The 25,000-nt window shown below is 36.2% G+C and overlaps 1 protein-coding gene across 5 annotated transcripts in view; it reads right to left on the bottom strand.

The window, feature by feature from the left end:
- nphs1 (NPHS1 adhesion molecule, nephrin) overlaps positions 1-25,000 on the bottom strand; it is a 116,986-nt gene that overhangs the window by 54,011 nt on the left and 37,975 nt on the right. For all 5 annotated transcript variants that reach the window (XM_047820995.1, XM_047820998.1, XM_027145749.2 and 2 more), the window contains exons 5-8: positions 14,815-14,937; positions 10,458-10,539; positions 7,003-7,106; positions 500-621 (exon numbers count right to left, since the gene is read on the bottom strand). In XM_047820995.1, coding sequence (XP_047676951.1) covers positions 500-621; positions 7,003-7,106; positions 10,458-10,539; positions 14,815-14,937 — 431 coding nt within the window. The remainder of the gene's footprint in view (positions 1-499; positions 622-7,002; positions 7,107-10,457; positions 10,540-14,814; positions 14,938-25,000) is intronic.

The following is a 25,000-nucleotide window of genomic DNA, read 5'->3' as shown; positions in this document are numbered from 1 at the left end:
CTAGATATTTTTCCCCATATACTTTCTTCCCTTTCCCACCCATAAATATAATTAAATTTTTTCTATTGTAACAGTTCTATTGCTAGTTTATTTTGTATTCGTTCTTTAGCATTTCACTGTGTGTGATTGTGACCAATAACATTTGAATTAGATATTTCTGTGTGATTATGTAACAAAAATTACAATGGAAAATTTCTTTAATTGTTTAAATAATAGCCTCAGGTTATTACTCTAATCATCATCAGTTTGTACACCATAATGTAGATATTGTAGTTTAGTAAATAAAGAAGGTTGAGGGGAAATGGTCTTCCTGAAGCTTCTTTCCACTGAATCCTTTCTATGTTCCTTTCTATCTCATCTGTCCACCAGAGAAATGTATTTTTAGAACAAGAACCTTTTGAAATCTACAGAGAGAACATACCCAAGAGGAAAAGCACAGGAATGACCTAAAGTCTGGTGGCCATACTGCAGGCACTGATAGCTGATTTCTCTATCTCACCTTACTCCAGTGCAGAGTAGCCAAAGGGTTTCCTCCAAATGACAGACAGACCAACCGAAGATGGGTACCGGCGTTCACCTCTTCACTCCTCAATCCCTCCATCACTGGAGCCTGGGGTGGGTCTGAGACAGAACAATGCAGAGAAAGAAGTCTGTGAGCCGATATAACATTCTGACATTTCAGTCAGAAAACACTGAGAGCAGAAAAAGAGTGATAAAAGAATAAATATGATGGACTGTCTGATGGTGGGCAAAGGATGAAAAAAATTGTTTAAATCATCGGTTAATCAACAGCCTGATTAACTTTATCACTTTAGAGATAGTGAAATGTTTGAAAATACCAGATACTGATATGAAAATTGTGTTTAAAGATATTATGGTTAAAAAAATCTCCAACCAATATTTCAATCCCCAAAGCAATTGAAATCTATTTTAATAGTCAGTTTTCCATTTAGAATTGGCTTCCAAGAAACACTCATGCAGTATATTGTTAGCACTTTATGAAAAAATCCTACACTAATGAACTAATTATCAGTTATAGCATTTACCAAGCTAAATGTAATGATGTGAATTTTATGAATTCATGTATTAATAACGACCACCTTAAATACTGTACATGTTAGAAGATGTCTGAGTTAATGTATTAATTAATGTAGGAGTAAACTTAATCAAATATGCTCAAAAAAAAAACATTTGAAAATAACTTGTTTTAAAAAAAAAAAAAAACATTTGAAAATAACTGGTTTTAAAAAGCATCTAATAAATGAATGTAACTCCCCCTAACCTACACTCCCTATATAGAGCAAAACACCAGATTACTAATAGTCTGACTAAGTAGTTGCCTTAATTGTTTTCAGAATAAAGTAACTAATTTACAAGATTCTGAATTATAATAAAATGAATAATAAAATGTTTTCACAAAAAATACTAGGATAAAACATAAAACCAACGCATATGTAAATAAGCTTAAGAAATCGAAAAGAACAAAATAAATACTACTGTATGTACTCTCACGCTCAACGTCGGTGGGAAACAATCAATTAAACTTAATTAAACTCTTGTCCTGATTAAAATAATAGAAAACAAAATACAAATACTAAAAAAAATAAAGATACTAAATATTTTGCCAGGTTAGTAAATAAAGATGATCTCTTCCGTCTGTCTGAAACTAAACACCAAACTTCTCACATGGCAAACAACAACAACAACCTGAAAACTCCTCCCACTCTTTCTCTAATCAATTATCATTTACTGACCAAACATGATAGGTGCGTATTTGTGAAATATGTGATTTTAACTGACAAACTTCTTCTACAACATAATCAAACAAATCTTTATTAGTATCTCTATCTGGGGTAAAAGCTACATAACATGTTAACATGTTACATTACATGAATGTTACTGTATTTACATTAATGGCACTCATTATTCAATGGCCCTTGTTTAATTCAATAAATACATTGATACTGGTTCACCTGGTCAGTGACTAAGAACCTGAGATGCCCAGAGAATGTTCAAATACTAAAGTAGGATTTGAATAGCAATGGATAGAGAATGATGCAAAAGGGCTTGACATGAAATTACTAATTTTTTTATTTTTTCCTCTATTTGATATGATGCACGATTAATTCATATTCTTTCTAGAGTGTTTTAATTAATACATTGACCAACAAGCATGAACTAACATGTATTTAAGGTGGTTCTGATTCATGCAATAAGAAACATGTCATAGTTGAGGTTAGATCTTCATTAGTTCATGATTAGTTCATGCCTTAACTTATAATTACTTCACATTTAACTATTAATTCAGAATTTAGTTCAAAGATTTTTCATGTTCAGTTATTGTAAAGTGTTACCCATTTCCGTGTCTGGTTAGTATGCTATAGCTTTGTTTATGCAGAAAACACAATCTAAATTTTTTTTCTTTCTGTTTTGTATGCCATTTTTTGAACAAAAAAAAAAAAAAAAAAAAAAAAAGCTGCTGGTCCATTCCAAGCTGTTTACCCGAGTAAGGGAAGTGTAACAGGGAACAAAAATGCGAGTAAACAAGCAGGAAATATGAGTTTAAGGAAACGGACAGAGAGAGCGACTCATTTTATTCCCTGACAGCGCCGTTAAATTGGGACCCATTTAATGCTGCCGCTGCAGAGAGGAAAGCTCGGCCCTCTGATGAAAGCATTAAGCACTGAGAGTGAGCCGCATCCTGGCACTAGTCCATAAAGCAAAATAACAGATGTTTAAACAGTAATAAGGTGAGGCGGAATATGAATAAATTACAGGGCGGCTCCTGAATAAAACATTCTGCCATAAAAACGAATTCTTGGCCTTTGTTATTGCCGATGGACAGATGAGGACCCCGCATGACAAAGTGGCGTCTCGCTCGAAATCTGGCACGGATGGAAACAGGCATGGATTTGATGAGCCGGGTGTGCTGAGTAAGGCTGCCATGTTGGACCTCGTTTCTGCAAGATTAGCACTTAGTGTATCGGTCGAGTAGAAATGGAAGTGGGAGCAGGTGGGGGGTGGGAGGTGGTATGAGAGTGTGGGAGAAAGAGAGTGAGAGAAGAAGGAGAAGACAGAGCAAAGGAGGAAGATGAAGGCAGAAAGATAATTAAGATCCGTGGGAGGAAAGCGGAGAGACGGCTTTGCATGCAAATGGAAGGACGTGAGCAAATGACATGAGTGTCACAATCTGCACCAAAGTTTTAATTAATGATGCATATGAATTTTGCAAGTTGAATAAAAATTGGCTAGCACTTGCAGTGATTTGCTCCTATTATATGTGAAGTGATAATATAAGATGAGAAGGATATAGATTTAGATCAGTGCGAAGCAAGCTGGTGGATCTAGAATGGATTTAATGTAAATATGCTCAGCGGTAGATGTGAATTATCAGAGATCATTAATAGAGAACGAGTGCCTCAGGATTTTAGTGGATGAAAGGCAGCACAAGAGCGTGAGACAATGCAGATCTGAAATGTTTAAACAATTTTAACAAAAGTATGAGAGCGTTTATTTATATTAAACTATCTGTGACATAATTAGCGACTCCTGTGCTAATTTGTTGGTGGTCCACTACTTTCATATACCTCTGACATAAGAAGTAATGGGTTGTCTGCCGCTCTGTCATCACAGGAAGATGGCGTTATTGCTAGCACACTCATAATTTAGTATAATCAGTACAAAAAAAAAAAAGCTAGGACAATTAGAAGCTTCTGTTCTCATTCCTCTTCGGAGACAGCAAACACTGGACTCAGATTCGTAGAATGCGATGCAGCCTTACATCACAGTTGCACTAGCAAGTTCAGAAAATTATCTATGTCTGAGCTGGAGAGCTTGGTGGTGATGATGGTGGTATTAGCATAACATTTTAACCTTTCGAAGCTGATCAGTATGAGCAGAGTGTACAGACGTATAATGAACTGAAGTGCTGCTGCATCACTGCCTGTATTTTTTAAATGAAGGAGCGCTAAATTCTACTGATGGAACTATCAGGCATACATTTTTCTAAACAAAGATCTAATACAAATAATTGCCACTGTTTCTTCTACCATTTATACTACATAAGGTCTCCGGGAAACCTGAAGTTTATCCCAGGGGAGTCTGGGCACAAGGGCACGATCCCCTACACACACATGACAGACAATTTGGAGATGCCAATCAGCATTAGGCACACATCCGTATCCAGAGCAGCTTAAATTTAACTCATTTATCTCATTTAACTGAGTAGTTGAAGGTTAAAGGCTTTGCTCAAGAGCCCAGCTTGGTGATACAGGGATCAGAACTCCCATCCGTCCAATGAGAATCCAAATGTCTTAACCACAATCACATTTTGTTGATGTGGTCGCAAATCCGTATAGCCTTAAAACAGGAAAATCCAGGAAGGAAGGATACATCACCTTTAAAGGACATGTTTGATTGTACTCTGATTCAAAACTGCATCTGACTAAAATCCCTTAAATCAGGCCAAACGACAACTAACTGCCATGTAGGTCTTTGTAGGTCATACAGTAACTATAACAAATCACAATGGATATATTGACTATGTTCTGCACATGAACAGTTACATCATGACACAGGCCGGAGGGCTCAAATGCTGCTCCTCTGAGGTTCATCCGGCAGATTTAAAATCATCAACTGCAAGGGGCTGGATGATGATGGAGTGGTTAAGGCTCCGAGATAGTGATTGAAAGATTGAGAGTTTGAATCCAGAGAGCAGTTGAGCTCTTGAGTAAGTCCCTGAACACTCAAATCCGTGGGTCATGTCCTCAGTCAAGTGTCTGCCAACAGAATCAATTAAAGACTAGCTGAAGCATGTTACAAATTCTAAGTGAAATTCCAAAGTATGGTCAATAGGGGTGTGTGTGTGTGTGTGTGTGTGTTTGTGTGTGTGTGTGTGTGTGTGTGTGCATGTGTGTGTGTGTGTGAGAGAGAGAGAGAGAGAGAGAGAGAGAGAGAGAGAGAGAGAGAGAGAGAGAGAGAGAGAGAGATGCAGGAAGATGCAGAAAGGTATATAGGTTGGCATCCAACATTATTTCTGTTTTTTTTTTTTTTGGTTTTGTTTTTTCATTTTGGTTATTTGGTGGACGTTTAGCTGAAACTGCTGCCATTTGTGTCTCATTAGTGACACAAGCATCAAGAATAGCAGCTGTTAACATGCTGAAGTCACATTAGCTACTGCAGGGGCATGTATTTCAACACATTTATTAAATCAGGGTAAATACACAGTAACCTGTTTGCTAATTTAGGAATAAACATAAAATTATTAGCAGAAATATGCAATGTAATAATAGTAATAATATGTAAAAATAGGCTCAGATTTTGAGAGATAGAGCCTCAGACTAACAGGAATTTGAACAACCCTGAAATAACAATATACTATCATTCTCTCTCTCTCTCTCTCTCTCACTCTCTCACTCTCTCTCTCTCTCTCGCTCTCTCTATCTCTTCCTGTCTCTCTCCGTCTGTGTGTGTGCATGTGGGTTGCGTTTCTGTTCATATCTAGCCGATCTCACTCCAAATTTCTGTGAATTCATTTCAGCATTTATTTGAAAGTCATTGTTTTTTATAACCAAGAGCATGAAACATATTTTTCTCACCCAAATTCTAAACATCTAGATTTGTGTATATCTTTCTTGCACTGCACATTTATTTAAAAAATCTCTATCGGGCTTCCCATTTTTTCTTCATGATTGAATTCAATTAAATCCAATCTGGACTATTTGTTCTTGCAAAATATTAGGTTTCAATCTCTCTTAAACCCATTCAGTGATCATTTTCCAGGTCCATATATACTGCAGTTACTGACTGTAGCCTGTCTGTTGCTATGCTACACCATTAATGGTAAAAGGATCACCACAAGCCTACGATATAATCAGACACCATTTTGAGGATGGATCATTCTCAGCACTGATATGACTGTGTGTGTGTGTGTGTGTGTGTGTGTGTGTGTGTGTGTGTGTGTGTGTGTGTGTGTGTGTGTGTGTGTGTGTGTGTGTTAAGTATAGCAGTGTTACTGCAGGTTTTAAATACGTCACTGCCACAGCGTGGAGCATGGTTGAAAAATAAGTTCTTTTATCCTTTTTTAAACATAGAAAACAATGTAGTTGAGATAGAAGACGATTAGCATAATTTACAACATGAAAGCTATAAATATCATACAAATATGAGCTAGCAAGTCTGATGTTACATCTCTTGCAATAGCAAGCTAAGCTCACACATCAACATTAGGCTAAGTATTAGCTTAGCTCCAAATACTACTGACTTCAGGGTTTTAGCTACCTAACATGAGGCTAATCATAGTGTGTAATCAAGCTAGCTCATTATCACAGTGTGGACCTGTAAATATGCTCGGAAGCTAGCTTATTTGATGTTACGCATTAGTTCTGGACAAGGAAGTGAAAACAAAAGCTGTTTCTGTGCTCATTGTCGTGCCAACACACTGCCACAGATTGTATATTCTGCTTTTTGCTCTCTTTGTTAAATCTCTTACTTTTTATTTTTCTACTTCTAATAATCACAAGTACATGTTTACAGACCATTTGCTGCCAGGTATCCTTACATATAAGCAAACTTACACTTTCTTTTCTCACCTTGAGCTGTAAACAGTACAAATTAACGACACACACATCCACGCACGAACATCCAGATATCTCCCATCACCCCTCCATCTCTTCATGAAAATGTTAGCACTGCTAATTGTTGTGGTTTTTCACAATCACATTTTATTCACATTTTTCATTGAAGGCTATTTCTTCACATCATTTTCTTTATGTGAACTTGTTTCAGGAATTTTCAGTGAAATGTTCAAATCTATGGCCTACTGAGACTAATTAAATGCATATGAATCACTTTTATGCTTTTTTAGTATATAGCTGAAGTTAGTCTTGAAACAGGCAGATGATTAAGATTAATATGGGGACATGACTGTCTCATGATTTTATTTATTTATTTATTTATTTAACTAAAATGCCAAAATAAAAAACGAAGAAAAAATATTCTTACAGTATACTTTCATTAAAGTCGAGGTTTCCAAAGCCTGGCTGAGAGCCGGGTTTCTGACTCGACATAGCAGGGGTCGCCCATCGTCCGAACGCTGAGGTCTGATACTGTGGGCAGAGAATGGGATCAAGGTTAATAACTGTCTCACACACTTTTACAGTTTGGTTTCCACATTCCTTATGATCATGAACACAGCTCAAGTAACTGATCCTGGCCAAGGGTAAAGCAGTTCTTTGCATCTCTGACCTGATTCATTAGTGTTCACTTCCTCAGACACTTAAAAAAGTGCTAAACAATTTCACAGCATGATGCAAACTGATGAAACTGTTGCTGTGTTAATCCCATCTAAACACATATACAGAAAAAAAATAAAATTATTGTAAATTGTAATTCAAGTTGATTTCTTTACCGTCTGGCAACAAAGGTAACAATATAAAAAAACAATAACAAAAAAAAAAAAAAAAAAAAAACTAAAATAATGTATGTATCATTAATCATCTGGGTAAATCAATGCTATTAAGACTAGATCACTGTGTATCATTTATCAGATGAAACCACTGCCACTGAAGAACTAATGAACTAATGATACTCATCTAGCAATCGATACTAATCAGTGTATTTTAACTTCTCTGTGTATGTGTGTGTGTCTATTGGTAGACAGTCACATTAAAAGCAAGACTTCCTTATTGAACTTTTATTGACCCCATGGATTTTTAACCTGTTGTTAATGAGAGATCACGAACTACTGCTAGAGGGAGGAGAAAAAGCTCATACTGATAGAATCTCTCATTTAAAAACGCATTACACTCCAAATCAACCGTTTCATTTGCAAATCCGGACTAGAGATTTGGTTTGGAGGGAGCTATACTCTGTTTTCCAGGCATACTTGGCAACGGTAGATTAGATATTTAAGGAATAGTTGGGCAGAAAATTAAATATACCCCAGTTTCACCAAATGTATTTCAGTCAAAATGTGTTTCAAATCACGTTCTATAGAAAGACAGGGAGACTTAAGGTAATCTATACTATGAACAAAACCTCATTGTGTAGGATTTAAGGTTATGGAGGGTTCCAATAATGAAAAGTAGAATTGCAATGGATTTTTTTGTGAATAATATAAGATTTTTTGTGTAAGAGAGTATTTCTTTATACATTTTCCGGAGTCACGTCACATTACGGTAGAAGGTACCATTTCTGGCCATTTTGGAGAAGGGATTATGTACCATGAGACTTTGGTGTATACAAGTTTGCAAAACATTATAATCTTCCTTAAACAGTGAAGAATAGCAATTCCTGCATGCATAACATGTCTTCATACATGAATATCTGGAACAAGGAGGTGATTAATTTTAGCCTTATGAGACATGTGTCTTTTGTGTTGGTCTTTCGCCATTCAAGCAATAAAACCACAAAGGTGAGTATAGTGTAGTGTATTATGCTAGAAAAGTGAATTTATAGACACCATATAGCCAAAGGTATAGTATGGAGTGGAAGTAATCAAATGGTCAAAGAGCACCAAATTTATTGGTGTTTATCTAGCAGAGAACTTCACCCGGTCACTCAACACCAGCTCCATCACCAAGAAAGACCAGCAGAGTCTCTTCTTCTTACGAAGGTTGAGAAAGGCACATCTCGCTCCCCCAGTTCTGACAACTTTTTCAGAGGGACCATTGAGAGCATTCTGCACAGCTGCATCACTGTCTGGTTTGGGAACTGCACCCTATCGGATCGCAAGTCCCTGCAGTGGATAGTGAGGACAGCTGAGAAGATCATTATAGTCTCTCTTCCCTCTATCATGGACGTTTACACCACACGCTGCATCCGCAAAGCCAACAGCATTGTGGATGACCCCACACACCCCTCTTCACCCTCCTGCTGTCTGGAAAAAGTACAGAAGCATTCGGGCCCTTAAGACCAGACTGTGTAACAGTTTCTTTCCACAAGCCATCAGACTCCTTAATAACTGAACAGAACTTTACTGAGCACAACACACACATTCACATCAACTGTATGGACTACACAGACATTTACAAATGTTATCCAGAGCGATGTACAGAGGTGCTTAAGTCTCTACCTCAAACCTACACAAATTACACACTCTCCCATTATACATCCATCAAAACTGTTTACATGCAGTTTTGCACACTGTTTTTTTGCTCTTTGCACATACTGTCAAACATTTCAGTTGATTGCTGTTCTGCACAACACTTTACTGTACATTACCTCATGCAACTGCTGCTATAATACTGTGTTCATTCCAGTATTTCTGCACACGCAATATTGTTTGAACATACAGTATTTACACTGGTCGGTGCTGGTTTTGTTTATTGTCTTTTGTGTATTGTCTTTTGTGCATTTGTCTTGTATTTTTTGTTTGTTCTGTCTTTTGTCCTGATCTGTCTTTCTGTCTTTTTGTCTTGTCTTTCACCAGGTTGCACAGATGCACTTTATGTGTCTAGGACTAACTTACTTACTGTAAATCCTTAGTTCTGTCTATGTTTTATGTAGCACCATGGTCTTGGAGAAACATTCTCATTTTACCGTGTACTGCGTCAGATATATATATATATATATATATGGTTGAAATGACAATAAAAGCTTCTTGACTTGACTTGACTCGACTTGAGTATTGAAGGGAAACAGAGAGCCTGGAGAAAACCTGACATTCATCAGTCAGTTATAAACTCAGATTATACACATTATCAACATTTTTGGAAGCTAGCATTTAGCATAAAGCATGTGGAAAGGAATCTGAATGGATTTTCCTTGTACGTCCAGTACAAAATGATTTTACATGTCTCCAAACATGTCTTGGCTGAGGTACAAATTTGTGTATGGCACCATTCTCTGGTCTAAATTTGCACTATTAATCTAAAACCATAATGTTAGGCAGCCTGTTATGACCCAAAACTTGACTGAATAGGATTTGGGTTGTTTCCATTGTAGTTTGTTGAGCCCAAACTCTCCCAGCAGGTCAAGAATCCCTTCAGCATGGAAAAAGAGGATTGATGTGCCCTTGTTGCCCAGGGTTGAAATTTCCTAAGCAGTTGAATTTTATCTCCATATTTGTAAATCACAAAGGATTTTTATTACTGGTCCAGGAGTGTGTGTGAGAGAGTGTATCATCAAATCATTTTTCTCTGATTTAGGAAAGGTAGCTCACGTTCTAAAAGTTTTAAAAGTTTTAAACCTTTTTTTTTTAGGATATGCTCTTCAGGAAATCTGGATTTTTATATTACCTCACTGAATTAAACTCCTAGCAACTGATACTAATCACAAGTATTAATAGCAATATTCTAAAGCCTCACCCCACATTACCTTCACTACTGCATCTTCATATAAAAACCTTATTGCTGTGCAGTAATGAAAAGGATTTCTTCGAATTTTACCCTTCAAGTAAAGTTGTGAAGGACAGGCTGGCTTTTAAATAAGAAACAACGTTAAAAGAAAGCACGTACTTAACTTCAGTGTGAGTGTTCTGTAGTTTATCTTCAGAACCTGACGTGGTGAAAGACTCCGTGCCTGTCAGCTGCTCTCCATCTGAGAATAAGAAGTTTTATTAGTTACTGGAGCACACTGTTCCTCTGGGCATCAGGTTTTATATTAGAAAGATAACATTTAAGGTAATATTTAAAGATAATAATTAAGGTACATTTCTTTTGTAATCCTAATTTAACATCACTACTTTACATTACATAAGTTAATTTACATTACGTCATGCAACTACTGCTATAATACTGTGTTCATTCCAGTATTTATTGATTGAACAAACAGTATTTACACTGGCTGGCACTGTTTTTGCTTATTGTCTTTTGTGTATTGTTTTTTGTGTGATGTCTTGTATTTTTTCTTTGCACTGTCTTTCGTCCTGCACTGTCTTTCTGTCTTGTACTGCACTTTATGTGGCTAGGACTAACTTACTAAGTCCTTAGCTCTGTCTATGTTTTATGGAGCACCATGGTCCTGGAGAAACCTTGTCTCATTTCACTGTGTACTGCGTCAGATGGTTGAAATGACAATAAAAGCTTCTTGACTTGACTTGACTATTTTTGTTTCCTGATGTACAAGGTCCTGGGTATTTAAATATAGCCATGGATATACAACAGCAGTTATCTTTAAGGTTCAGTTACATAGGGCAAAAATGTTCAATCGCTCAAGATACAATAAATAAAAAAAAGTATAACAGTACACAAGTATGTGCACCCTGAAAGATGACTTTAGTATTTTTTCTCAGAGTCTTGGGATTTGAATTCACACCCTTCAAATCTCTAAACTTTAAAGAAATACACAAGCATTTAAAGGTAAATTTCTATAATGTCAGATAAAGAAAGGCTGCACAGATGCAGATGCAGGTGAGTCAGGTTTTATTTAAAGAAAGACAAATCCCAAAAGTGTGAGGCAAAAACTTAAAAAAAAAAAAGTTAAAAAAATGAATTTAAAAAAGTTAATTTAATTTAATAAATGTAAAAATATTAATTTAAAATTTTAAGTAATATATATATATATACATATTTATGCAATATAAATGTAAAATTTAAAGTAATAAATATATATACTTTACTTTACATTTTACATTTATATTTTTAACTTTATTATAACTTTAAATGTATGTATTACTTTATTTCATTTTCTTCTTATTCTTATTCTTATTATCAGATATACTTATACTTATACGTAAAGCTCTTTTGAGACATTGTGAATTGTTTAAAGTGCTATAAAAAATAAACTGAATTGAAAGTCAAAAACCTAGGGCAATCAGGTCAATAGTGTTTTATTGTCATTTCAACTATATATAGCTGGTTTGGTACACAGTGAAATGAAACAACATTCCTCCAGGACCATGATGTTACACAGAACACAATCCTAAAAAGTAATTAACTGAACACAGTTCTACATAAAGGGCATGTGTGCAAATGTGCAAGACAGTGCAAGACAAGGCAGTCCAAGACATCCAATACACCACACTACAAAACCATGTACACAGTTCAGCACCAAACAGTTCTGTAACTGAGTAAAAAGTGCAAGTATAGATAGATAGATAGATAGATAGATAGATAGATAGATAGATAGATAGATAGATAGATAGATAGATAGATAGATAGATAGATAGATAGATAGATAGATAGATAGAACTGTATTGTCATCGCATAGTACAGGTACATAGCAACGAAATGCCATTTAGCATCAGTATGTCAGTATATGTACGGAATAAGTGCCAGTCACATACAAAAAGTACAATATGTCTATACAATATGCAACGTGATTACAGACAGTAAAGTATTTATGTTAGTGAGACATAAATAGTGGGTCTGGTGAAAAAACTGGCTATAAACCTGCTGGTTCTGGTGTGGTTATGCTATGATTGCAAACATAAACAGCAGCAGATTGATTGAAAAGCATTAAAAAACTATGATGTGTAAAAATTGCAGTGGGATTGCTGTGTGTGTGTGTGTGTGTGTGTGTGTGTGTGTGTGTGGAGAGAGAGAGAGTGTTTACCTGTATGTGTCTAACCAGGTAAGCGTACACAGATCAGAAGGCTAATAAATTACAGCAGAACTAAACATATACCGTACCTCACAAAGCATGATTTCATGAGTCCTTTTAAACAGTGGCTGTGAACATGAGAGCGTATGTGAGTTGGTGAGACCATGATTTTATGTCCCAGTGCACTGTGGGAAATGGAGTTTGTCACATTATATAAGCTCTAACATAGTTTACCACCTCTGTAGTATGATTAAATTAAGCATTAATTTAAATAATAACAAACCTAATAATTTGAAACTCAATTTTAAAAGCAGATTAACTCTGCCAGTATTTTATTTTTTAATTCAAATCTGTATGATTTGTTGTTGTATTAGCAGCTATTTTTTGGTTCTTTCTAGAAATAGCGAAATACAGTAAAACTGTTTGTTAAGAAATAGTAAATTTGCCTATAATTCAAAAAAAAAAATGACTCATTATGATTTTGTTTTTTGCATTGAGCTTTACAACGTACAGTATAGATGGATACTACAAAGTATTTGGTTAAACATAAGTGACTATTGTTCCAGTGTTGAAAATGTTCTTATCTAAGTAATATAACATGACAGGATTGCTGTATCAGTAACCAGATTTTATTTTATTTTTACACCTTCTGAAGTTTTTTATTCCTCTTGTAAAACAAAAGTTAAAATGTTAAATTCTAACATTTCGTAATTTTTATCCATGTCTAATTTGTGTTTTATTAAGTCCATGAAACAAGTTAATTGCTGTTATCGCTTATGTTATAGCAGCAATTAAGGTCATTCCAATGTATAAAAGTGCTTTGAAGTGTCTATCGATGAGTACATCGACACTGATTCACTAGGTCCATCAACCTAAAGCTTTGTTCTGAGCTTTTTGTTTTCACATAAAACAAACAGCGAAAATTGGTGCTAGTTTAAGTGTTTCAGGAAGAAGCAGGTCTTCACCTGTCGTTTGAAGACAGCCAGTGACTCAACTGTTTGGTCATTTAGCGGAAGTTCATTCCACCACCTCGGTGCCAGAACAGAAAAGTGTGTTGCTGTATAGCTTCTTCTTACCCTGAGAGATGCTGGGACCAGTCGAGCAGTGCTGGTAGATCAGAGGGAGTGAGGTGCAGTGTGAGGGGGTTTCCTTATTACCATATCTATTTTTTCCTTGCCACGATTGCCTCAGGCTTGCTCATATGGAATAAATATAAATTTTAATTCTCAATTTTCAATTCAATTACATTTTTATTGTATAGTGCTTTTAACAATTGGCAATGTCTCAAAGAAGCTTTATAGAACACGCAAGATTAATATTAGTCTTATATTTAAATGTGTCTGTATTTATCTCTAATGAACAAGTCTGAGGTGACTGAGGTGAGAAAAAACTCCCTTAGATGGAAGAGGAAGAAACCTTGTGAGGAACCAGACTCAAAAGTGTACCTCATCCTCATTTGGGTGACACTGGAGTGTATGATTATAACCTGTTGCGATTATAAATACCAGAAAGTGTTATTATGAATAATGTATTTTCTACAGTCAGATAAAGTCTGATAATTGTGTATTGATTAGTAAATTGTTGACCTCAAAGACCACATGGTCTTATAATTAGATTAAATTTGATTAAATAAAAAAATAGATTAAATAAAATTTGATTAGATTAATTAGATTAAATGAAATTTGATTAGATTAAATAAAAAAGCAGGTTTTCATAATACTGACAATCCAACTGCAAAAAGTTGGTGACCAGTGCAGTGATCATTGCTGTGGTATTAAAATGGCATGCAAACATATATATGGTTAAGATATGGTTCTTTGACAGGAAAATGCTGTTTAACAGAATATTTAAGGTGTGAATATTAATGTTTGAGTGTTTAACTGCTCCGTTACTGACCCTGACAAGTGAAGATATTTATTAGAACATTGGGTAAGAAATCAATAGGTTTGAAGAAGATTGTAATGTTCCAATAATAGTATTATTAATAATATTAGCACAATATTACACAACGTTACCAGATATTATTATATTACCAATTCAGTTAACATTGCTAAACAGTCTTATACGTGCGGTTCCGATAACCACAAGAGCTTTCATGCTTTTTAACGAAAAAAAAAAAATATCCGAAGAGTTATGAGGAGCAGCAGGTAATAAAAACTAATAACTACTATGTTTCCTTAAGCCGCTCCTTAGAGCATTTAAAGGCCAGATGTGCCTGATCCACAACCTGAAGATATTGTTTTTTCTTCCCTGCACCACGTATAGACAATCTGACCCTCAATCTCTATGTGCATCTGAGGAGTCTTTATTAAATTTTAAAAGTAGTCATACCTTTAAAGAGAATGACGTCAGCAGCCGGCCTGGCATCAGGGGCAATGCAGGTCACCTTGTAATCCTGCCCCTCCACCCATGGCTCCTCCGAGTCCAGAACGATGTAGGGTGTTGATGGAGGAACTGAAACACAGAGTCAATATCAGAGACCTAATGAAGGAACTGTTAGATTCTAACTATTGACCCCAGGCCTCCTTGTCTGCCATCAGCACCTGACCTCATTAATGCCCTTCTGGCTGAATGAGAACAACTAAGCTCCAAGATCTAGTAGAAAGCCTTCCTGGAAGAGTGGAGGTTATTGGGTAAAAGTACAGTAAATGAGGATTATATCTAGAAAGGTATGTTCAAAAAGCAAAAATCTAAAAGACATTATCATCTTTGTAGGAATATAAGAGTAGGCAAGATTAAACAACGTCTTATATGTCTAGTCTTATATTCCTGCAAAGCTCATGTGGCATATAGAGACAGTTCAATAAACACTGTAAAAAAAATGTTCAGTTCATCTAAAGATATCTAAAACCTTGCTAGTTAAACGTGATTTTTTTCCCCTCACATTCAACGCTACACTTTGATCAAGGTATTTGATAGCTACATCTCGTCAGGATTCAGACATAAGCCTAATTAATTCAGTTTGCTATCAGATCCCGACTGTCAAAAAGAGCATCCATGAGGATCAGAAGGACGAATTAAGTGAAAGTTTGTGCACATTTATACTGCCAGGATAGAAGATTTGTATCTTTTTACTTTTTCTAACGTTCTCTATTTTTATATATAGATGTAGGAAGAGTGTAAAATGCTCGAGCTAAACAACTGCGTTTCTGGATGAGAAATCTCCAGAGAAGAAACAGATTTCAGCTCAGGAAAGTCTGTTGTTTTGGAAACTACTGTTTTTACCAGGTGTACTTCACAGTTTGCTGCGATATAACTTTATAGACATCTGGTGAAAGAACTGAAACCAACCTGGTGACACTTGAAGATTCATTACAATTTACATCACTCAATTTGGAGGAAATGTGCAAATTGCATCATCAAACAGCAGCCAGACATTGTTTCCCAACCTGCTTCTTAGTGCCAGATATAGTGTTATACTGTGAACTACATTTTGAAATGAACTTAAACAATTGTCAGTATGTAGAGATCATAGAAATACAGTGAAATATTACAAATTCTGAACTGTATTTTTATTACAGAACGTAATAATTAAACTACAGCATTGTCTGATCGTAAGATCTCAATGCACAAAATTTACTATGAGAAGATCACAAGCTCAAAATAAACCTATAACCGCACAGGGATCTCATATCACAGCAGAATACACAGTAGCTACATAGAACAGCAGGAGCTTCATCAGGATAACTACATGCTGTAAATGTGCAACAGTGAGCAAGCTGACTGTGCAAACTATAGCATCCAGCTATAAACCATCGTAAAACAGCAGCCAGGCGTTCGTCCCATCCCAGCTCTCTGAACCTTACAGCTCTGGAAATGTAACACATGTTCTCCAGAGTGCATGTAGAGTAATAAGCTTTGACATTATAATCAAATCTGATTGGTTTGATATACTGTGATCAAATCTGATTGCTCTGATATACTGTGATCAAATCTGATTGGTCTGATTTATAACAATTTAAAGTGCTTGGTCTGATTCAGTATGATGAAGTCTGATATGTCTGATTCACCACGATGGAATCTGATTGGTCTGATACATTTTGAACAAATCTTACTGCTCTGATTCACCATAATCAAATCTGATTGTCTGATACTCTGATCACAGAGTATCAGACAATCAGATTTGATTATGGTGAATCATAATAATCAGATCTTATACCAGTAAGATTTGTATTAGACCAATCAGATTTACTCGTGATGAAATCTGATTGGTCTGATTCACCACTATGAAATCTGATTGGTCTGATTCACCACGATGAAATCTGATCGGTCTAATTCAAATCTTACTGGTCTGATTCACCATAATAAAATATGATTAGTATGATTCAACATGATCAGATCTGATTGGTCTGAATTACCATAATCAGATTTTATTGTCTGATAAAGTTTGAACAAATCTTAATGATTTGATTCACTATAATCAAATCTAATTAGTCTGATTCACCATAATCAAATCTGACTGTCTGATACTCTGTGATCAAATCTGATTGGTCTGATTTACCATTATCAGATTTTATTGATCTGAGTCACTGTAATAAAATGATTGGTCTAATTCATCATGATCAAATTGATCAGAAAACTGTATTTTAACTTTAACAAATAAGGTTAAGCAACAGTTGGACCTAAGTAGTCGTGATTAACCCAAAACAAGAGTCTTTATTTAAATCAGTGTTTATTAGAGATTTATTTAAGAGATGCTGAGTGTCTAACAGGAAACCAAAACGTTTAGCACATTTATATTCACTGCTGAAGTCTATGAACTTTTTAAATACATGAAGTGCAATGATTTTATACCTGCCAGATATATCTGGTGTGTGTGTGTGTGTGTGTGTGTGTGTGTGTGTGTGTGTGTGTGTGTGTGTGTGTGTGTGTGTGTGTGTGTATGATGCCTTGCAATCAGACATGGTTATCTCCACTAGGGGGTGCTATTGCAGTGTGAGGCCCAAGAGCTGAGACAGATGAGATAGGACTCGAGCTACAAACTGAGCGAAGCGCTCAGATCCCTGTGTGTGTGTATGTGTGTGTGTGTGTGTGTGTGTGTGTGTGTGTGTGTGGTCATACTGCAAAGGCAAATAATGATATGCATTTGTAATCTCTCTCCTCCCTCACTCATGATCAATCGCAATATTTTCCATTTTGGCTTTCTTTTTATTCTCTGCTTCTTTTTTCTCTTTCATCAAGCTGCAGCATCTCTCTCTCTCTCTCTCTCTCTCTCTCTCTCTCTCTCTCTCTCTCTCTCTCTCTCTCTCTCTCTCTCTCTCTCATCCCTCTCACAGTCTAACTCTTTTGTCTTCCTGGTAGTTTGCACTGCATTTCTCCCTTTCATCACTTAACATCCATGATCCCATTTTCCTCTTCTTTTTTTCTTCCCCACACTCTATTTTCAGTTTTTCGCCCTTCACACTCACAGTTGCTAAATTTCTCCCGTGTCTATCTTTATCTAATGTCCACACCCTCTTCTGCTTCTCCACCTCACCACAACATTCTAGCTCTTTTTTCTTTTTCCCTCCTCCTTTCACATCCCTCCCTTCCTCCCTCCCTTTCGCCCCCTTCATCTCCTCTCTAATACTCAATGATTACCCTTTTGTCTTTCTGGATCATTCATTCTTTTGTTACCTCTTTCAGCATTTCTCTCGCTACCATACACACACACACACACACACACACACACACACACACACACACACACACACACACACACAGAGACACACACACACACACGCACGCACACACACACACACACACACACACACACACACACACACACACACACACACACACACACACACACACTTAATGAATCACAGAATTATATTTTGTACAAACCCTCTCCATTTTCTCCTCCATTACTGTACATCAAAATTCGTCTTCTCTCTCTCTCTCTCTCTCTCTCTCTCTCTCTCTCTCTCTCTCTCTCTCTCTCTCTCTCTCTCTCTCTCTCTCTCTCATTCTGCACACTTTACCAATCCCTGCACTGTCTTTCTTAATCTTCTGTCTGCCTCTCCTCTTTCCCCCCTCATGCTCTATCAGTCACTTTATTTTCCCCTATTTGCCTCCATTCCCTTCATTCTTCTCCTTCGTGTCCTCTTTCATCAATTTACAACATCCCCACTTTCTCTTCTTCCGTCTCACATTTTTCTCTCTCCTCCCTGTGCGCATGTTCTCAGGTTCATCACTTGTTGTGTCGCGGAGGCGTCGGACGGCCGCACAAATCTTCTAAAATAAGAATGATGTTCCTAAAGCGGGGAGGCAGTGGAGCATTTCCCTTCAGTTCATTCTCTCGTTTTATTGCTCTCTCTCTCTCTCTCTCTCTCTCTCTCTCTCTCTCTCTCTGACACTCTCACCCCTCTCATTCTCTCTGTGTCTCTTTCTGCAGGTCTTTCTGCAGTTCCTTCACTCTTTTATTCTTATTCAGCAATTCAGAACACTTCCTCACTGTGCATCTATCTATCTATCTATCTATCTATCTATCTATCTATCTATCTATCTATCTATCTATCTATCTATCTATCTATCTATCTGTCTGTCTATCTATCTATCTATCTATCTATCTATCTATCTATCTATCTATCTATTCCTTTCTCCCCTCCATCCTCTGTCTGTCTGTCTCTCTACATCAATCCATCTATCTTCCCCTCTACCTGTCTGTCAATCTACCCCCCTCTGTCTCTCTCTCTCTCTCTCTCTCTCTCTCTCTCTCTCTCTCTCTCTCTCTCTCTCTCTCTCTCTCTGTCTACCTATCACTGTGTCTCTTCAGTCTTTTCACAAAAAAAAGACTTGAGTAAATGAAATATATGCCCTTCGTATACATCTTTTCAGAAAGTAGCAGATTTTTACATCAATGCCAAGTTCAGGAAACTCTGACTACAATAATTTGCAAAATTTCCTTTTTTTGTTAACCCTAACAGAGCATAAGTATGCTGAGCTCTGACAGTGATATAACACCATAATAAGAGTTTTCTCTGACCATGAATCTGAGGAAAATAAGTTAAACTTTTCTGACGCCAGCTGCATCAGTTATTGTGCCAGTTTCTCAAGACCTTACAAACCAAAGAAAGATACAATAAATATCCTAGTAATAAAACAGAAAAAAACATATATATGTACATATATGTATATATGTTCTTTAAAACATGCAAACATACTTCTCTAAAATGTGCTGCTTAGAATTGATCTTAAAGATGCAAATAACAATCGTAAATATTGTAATTAAGTAAACGTACTTCTTCATTGCTGTGAAACCCCTGAATGATGTTTATTGGAATGACACATGGTTACAGTCTTACATTTCTTAGCTTGTTAATGAAGAATCATACAGCCTTTAAACATTTTGTTTGTTGCTCAGTTTATATCTTAGAGTTTATCGATCGATTTTTCTTCCTAGTGGAATACCACAGACTAGTGCTTCTTTCTTCTTTCAATTCAGTTACAGTTCACGAGAGGATTTTTATTTGGAAAATCCTGGGTTCTAATTTCATTTATTGGGACCAGAGCTGTAGGTTTGATCCATGTTCTAAGTCAAAGGTGTCCAATCATGTCCACAAACCACTTATCTTAGAACAGGGGTGTCTGATCTAATCCGCGAAGGTCCGGTGTGGGTGCATGTGTTCATTCCAGTCAAACAGGATTCTACCTGTTTACTCAGTTCAGCTTGACTTTCAGTAGACTGACGTGTGGCTTCTGATTGGCTGAAATAAAAACCTACACTCACACCGATCCTTTACGGATAAGATTAATGTCCAAATGTCCAGAAAATACTCATTATAATCCTTGAATAAAACAGAATCAAATAGAAACAGATTTATAGGTCAAATGTATAGTACACACACACACACACACACACACACACACACACACACACACACACACACACACACACAAAGTAATTTGTTTTCCAGCAATGTAGTTCAACATATAATAAAGCTAAATGAACATAAAAAAAAGAAACATAAAAAATCATTAAAAAATAAATACAACAAACGAACAAACAAACAAACAAACAAATAAATAAATGCATGTTAATGTACAAATCTGTCTATAAACATAAACAGCATGATGTGGGTGTAATGTAGCCTTAGGAGCATTAACAAAGTTTACATTTACAACTCATCCAAATTCATGCTGTATTTGATCTATTTTCTATATTGATATGTATAATGCAGTACAGTAATGTTTTACTATAAATGTACACCTTTCAGAAAAGTCCACACCACAGATCTGTTTATTAATTAAAGCTAAATAATAAGTCAGACCTTAGTGAGATTAAGAGCACTAAACATTATTCTCACAGTGCAAACAAAAATCCCCCAGAGGAACATATAAAAGCATTTATTCGACATATCTGTGTGCATGAACGAGGCGGACAGAAGACAGTCAGACACATGACTCAATTCATTAAACAAATACAGACAGAGAGACAGATAAAGAAGGTAAAAGATAGATTAACAAAGACAGCTGCACTGGACTTGTCTGTCTTTTTCTCTTTCTAATGTTCTCAACCTTGTCCTTCCTGTCTGTATTTCTTTTTCTCTTTTATATTCTGTCACACAGACCTACACCCACACCCACACCCGCTGAGATACTCACAGACACACACACACACACTGAGACACACAAACACACACACACCGAGATTCGTGCAGACACAAACATACTCACACACCCACACTGAGACACACAAACACACACCCACTGAGATGCACACACATATACAAACACACAGACACACCCACACTGAGACACACACACACACACACATACACAGAAGCAAACACATAAGCAACAGACACTCATACACACACAGAGAGAGATAATGAGACACACAATCACACAGAGACACACACACACTGAGACACAAACACACATCCAATACACACACTGAGGTGCACATAAAAAACAGACACACTCCCTCAGTCACACAGGAATTGAGACACACACACACACACACACACACACACACACACACACACATACTGAGAGACACAGAGACACACAGACACACCAACTGAGACACGCAGAGACACACACCCACTGAGACACACGCACACACACATACACCACACCCACCCACTGAGACACACACCCGCTGAGACACACGCACACACACATACACCATACACACCCACTGAGACACACGCACACACATACACCACACAACTACTGAGACACACGCACACACACAGTAGACCACAAACACTCACTGAGACACACACGCATTGAGACACACTACCCACTGAGACACACATGCCCACACATGCATTGAGACCCACTGAGACACACACACCCACTGAGACACACACCCACTGAGACACACACACCCACTGAGACACATACAAACAGTTTGCATAAGCTTCGAGTGAGGTTTACCACATTAATGCAGTTACCTCACATAAAGAATTCATTTAGGGAGAAAAAAATCAAATGAGCAGAATTATTATTCACTTGATCTGTGCTTCCTTCTGGTTTCCTTCTGCTTACTTCTGGAGTTCAATGGGCAACCCTGCTTTCACTCTATGGAGTGACAGCATGACAAGTGTCTGTGTGTTAACCTGTGTGTGTGTGTGTGTGTGTGTGTGTGTGTGTGTGTGTGTGTGTGTGTGTGTGTGTGTGTGTGTTTGTGCTATACACAGAGCCATCGTTTTCAGCAAACAAGACAAACCACTGACAAAGCAACAGCATGACAAGCATTTTGATATTTTTTCTCTCTCATTTTAATTTTATACAATTCAGTTATAGATGTTTTCATTTCCACTTTCACACCTTTAGGTTCAACCTGCAATTAGTTTCCATTTATGGTTTACCCTAAAAAAAAATAGACATAGAAATAGAAACTGGATTCAGCTTATCTTGTTCCAGACACGACTCCTTATTACATGTGTATAGAAAACGAGACCTTAGTAGAAAGGAGCAGAGATTGTTGCTGTCTCTGGAGAGTATCTGTAGATAGTATAGTTAGCATGCATAGCAAGTCGTGGCCAAGTCATGACCTAATGGTTAGAGAGTCTGACTCGTAATCCTAAGGTTGTGGGTTTGAGTCTCGGGCTGGCCACGACTGAAGTTCCCTTGAGCAATGCACCGAACCTCCCAACTGCTCCCTGGGCACTGCAGCATAAATGCTACCCACTGCTCCGGGTGTGTGTTTACGGTGTTCACTGCTGTGTGTGTGTGCACTTTGGATGGGTTAAATACAGAGAACGAATTCTGAGTATGGGTCACCGTACTTAGCCGTTTGTCACTTCAGTTAAACTGTATTTTGATAATAACTAATGTGACACATGGCAATCAAATCAATCAAACTTCTGTATTCATTACACTTCATTCATTTGTGTTTAACTACTGTAGTTAGAAGCAGATGTATAGATTTATAGGCAAACGCCGGTTGTTGTAAGTGTACACAGCTAGTATTGTTAGCTTTCTGCGCAAGCAGTGTTTTTTGCTAATAGCTAATGCAAACCATGACATGTGACATGAATCAAACATTTATTTATTTGTCTTCAACTAGTTAGAAGAAGATTTATGTAGTTATAACACACAGTGGAAAGTATACATAGCTGGTTTAGTTAGCTTTAGTTGCTAATCTGCTACCAAACATAGCATACCTTATAAAATCCAGTTTCATACTTTTTTTAAATACTGTATATAGTGTTGTGTGTTTAGATCTTTAAAACGCTGGAGAAAAAACTACAAGCCCACAAGAGATGACTATCACTCATTTTACACCCAAAAGAGACGCATTACACACAAGTGACAAGTTTCTTTAGGTTTACATATGTCTTTTTCCCATTTACATATAGATCTTTATCCTTGCTGTCAAATATTGATACGAAATAAAACCTTAGTTTTAACTATAATCAAACTGCTCGGAAGGTCGATTAATTTTCTATCAAGCAAGCACTTACATTTCTATTAATGTAATTTTTTTTCTTCTTATACTTTATTGTTTAACAGCTCAATCACGCAAACGCTCCTCATCATCTAATAATATCAGACTAAAAAAAAGCTTTCTTTCCCTTTAAAACATGACAATCTGCGCTCCTTTTCTGTCTGTCTCGACTTGAACGAGGAGGATATTAAGACCTGGATGATGGACGAGATTTTCTGTTAAATGAGAACAAATTATGACTCATCCGTTTAGCTTCTCCAGATATTCTGTTAAGTATCTTAGATGACGGATCCTGCTGTTTTATTGGATTGTGACAGATTTGAACAGCATATATATATATATATATATATATATATATATATATATATATATATATATATATATATATATATATATATATAATACATATATACATATGTATGTATATATATATATATATATAAAATTCATTAATTAAAAAAAGCAACTTTTCAAAATCTTCTTATACAGTTTGATAGATAGATAGATAGATAGATAGATAGATAGATAGATAGATAGATAGATAGATAGATAGATAGATAGATAGATAGATAGATAGATAGATAGATACCACAAATAGACAGTATTGACCCCAGCTTTGGGATTGCTGCACTCATTCCTTCATTCTTTTTTCTTTCAGAATCCCGTATTAACGTTTTTAGTTGGTTTCTAAAGCATCTCTGATCTTCAGTGTCAGTTCTTTGTTACTCGTTCTCTGAAGTCTTCAGATCAGCTACTTCTGGCTGTGTTATGATCTAAGCTGAAGGTAAGCTTGACCGTGACTTCACAGTGTCTGTGCTGAGGTTGTTGAACTCCTGCTGCACATCAAACCTGCTTCTGTTACAGTATTTTTTAGTATTATTATTTTTTATTTATCAAAGCAGTCCTTTTTAAGGTATTCAGTATCTTTCTATCATATTTATTTATACTAATGTTTTATATTATATTAACTGTTTTTATTTTCATCTTACATACTTACATCGCTTCTGGCAACTTTTATTGATCTGAATGAGAACTAAAGACAAATAAAATGTACCAGATTACTTAATAAAGAATAACCTGTCATATTTAATATGGTGAATTTCACTTTGGTGCAAGTCCATTTATTTGTAGAGTGATTTTTTTTTAATTGACATAGAAACTAGCTTTGTAAAACTTTCTGTAATTCAGTATCTGTTTATTTATTGAAGGAGTCTCCAGTGTCAGTGATTTGTAACAATCAGTAAATTTTGTGCTGTGAGAAAATCTTCAGGACTGAGGACTTTGTAATGTTGTTTTAAAGACAATGAAATGTTAATCGTTAATTAGTAAAGAAAAAACTATAAATTGGAAAATTGTTGTAGCATAAGAGTCGCACAATACATACAATACACACACTACACACTACTTGTAACAAGGATGTCTTTTATATCACTTACTGTAAAGTATAATATTCTGTAAATAAATTTATTTCCAGATCATTTTATACTTCTGCAGTATGTAACTGTTAAGTGGTGAAATGTTATTTTAAATTACGATCTAATTGCTCAAAAAGTGTTGATTCGTTTTCTGTAACACAAGTTTTGTCGGACATTCTGTCTGCACTGCAAATCACAGGTTTATATTAAATGGCTTGTT

This window comes from Tachysurus fulvidraco, chromosome 11 (genome assembly GCF_022655615.1).
Source record: "Tachysurus fulvidraco isolate hzauxx_2018 chromosome 11, HZAU_PFXX_2.0, whole genome shotgun sequence".
Taxonomy (NCBI): domain Eukaryota; kingdom Metazoa; phylum Chordata; class Actinopteri; order Siluriformes; family Bagridae; genus Tachysurus; species Tachysurus fulvidraco.
This window is presented reverse-complemented; position numbering and strand designations above follow the sequence as displayed.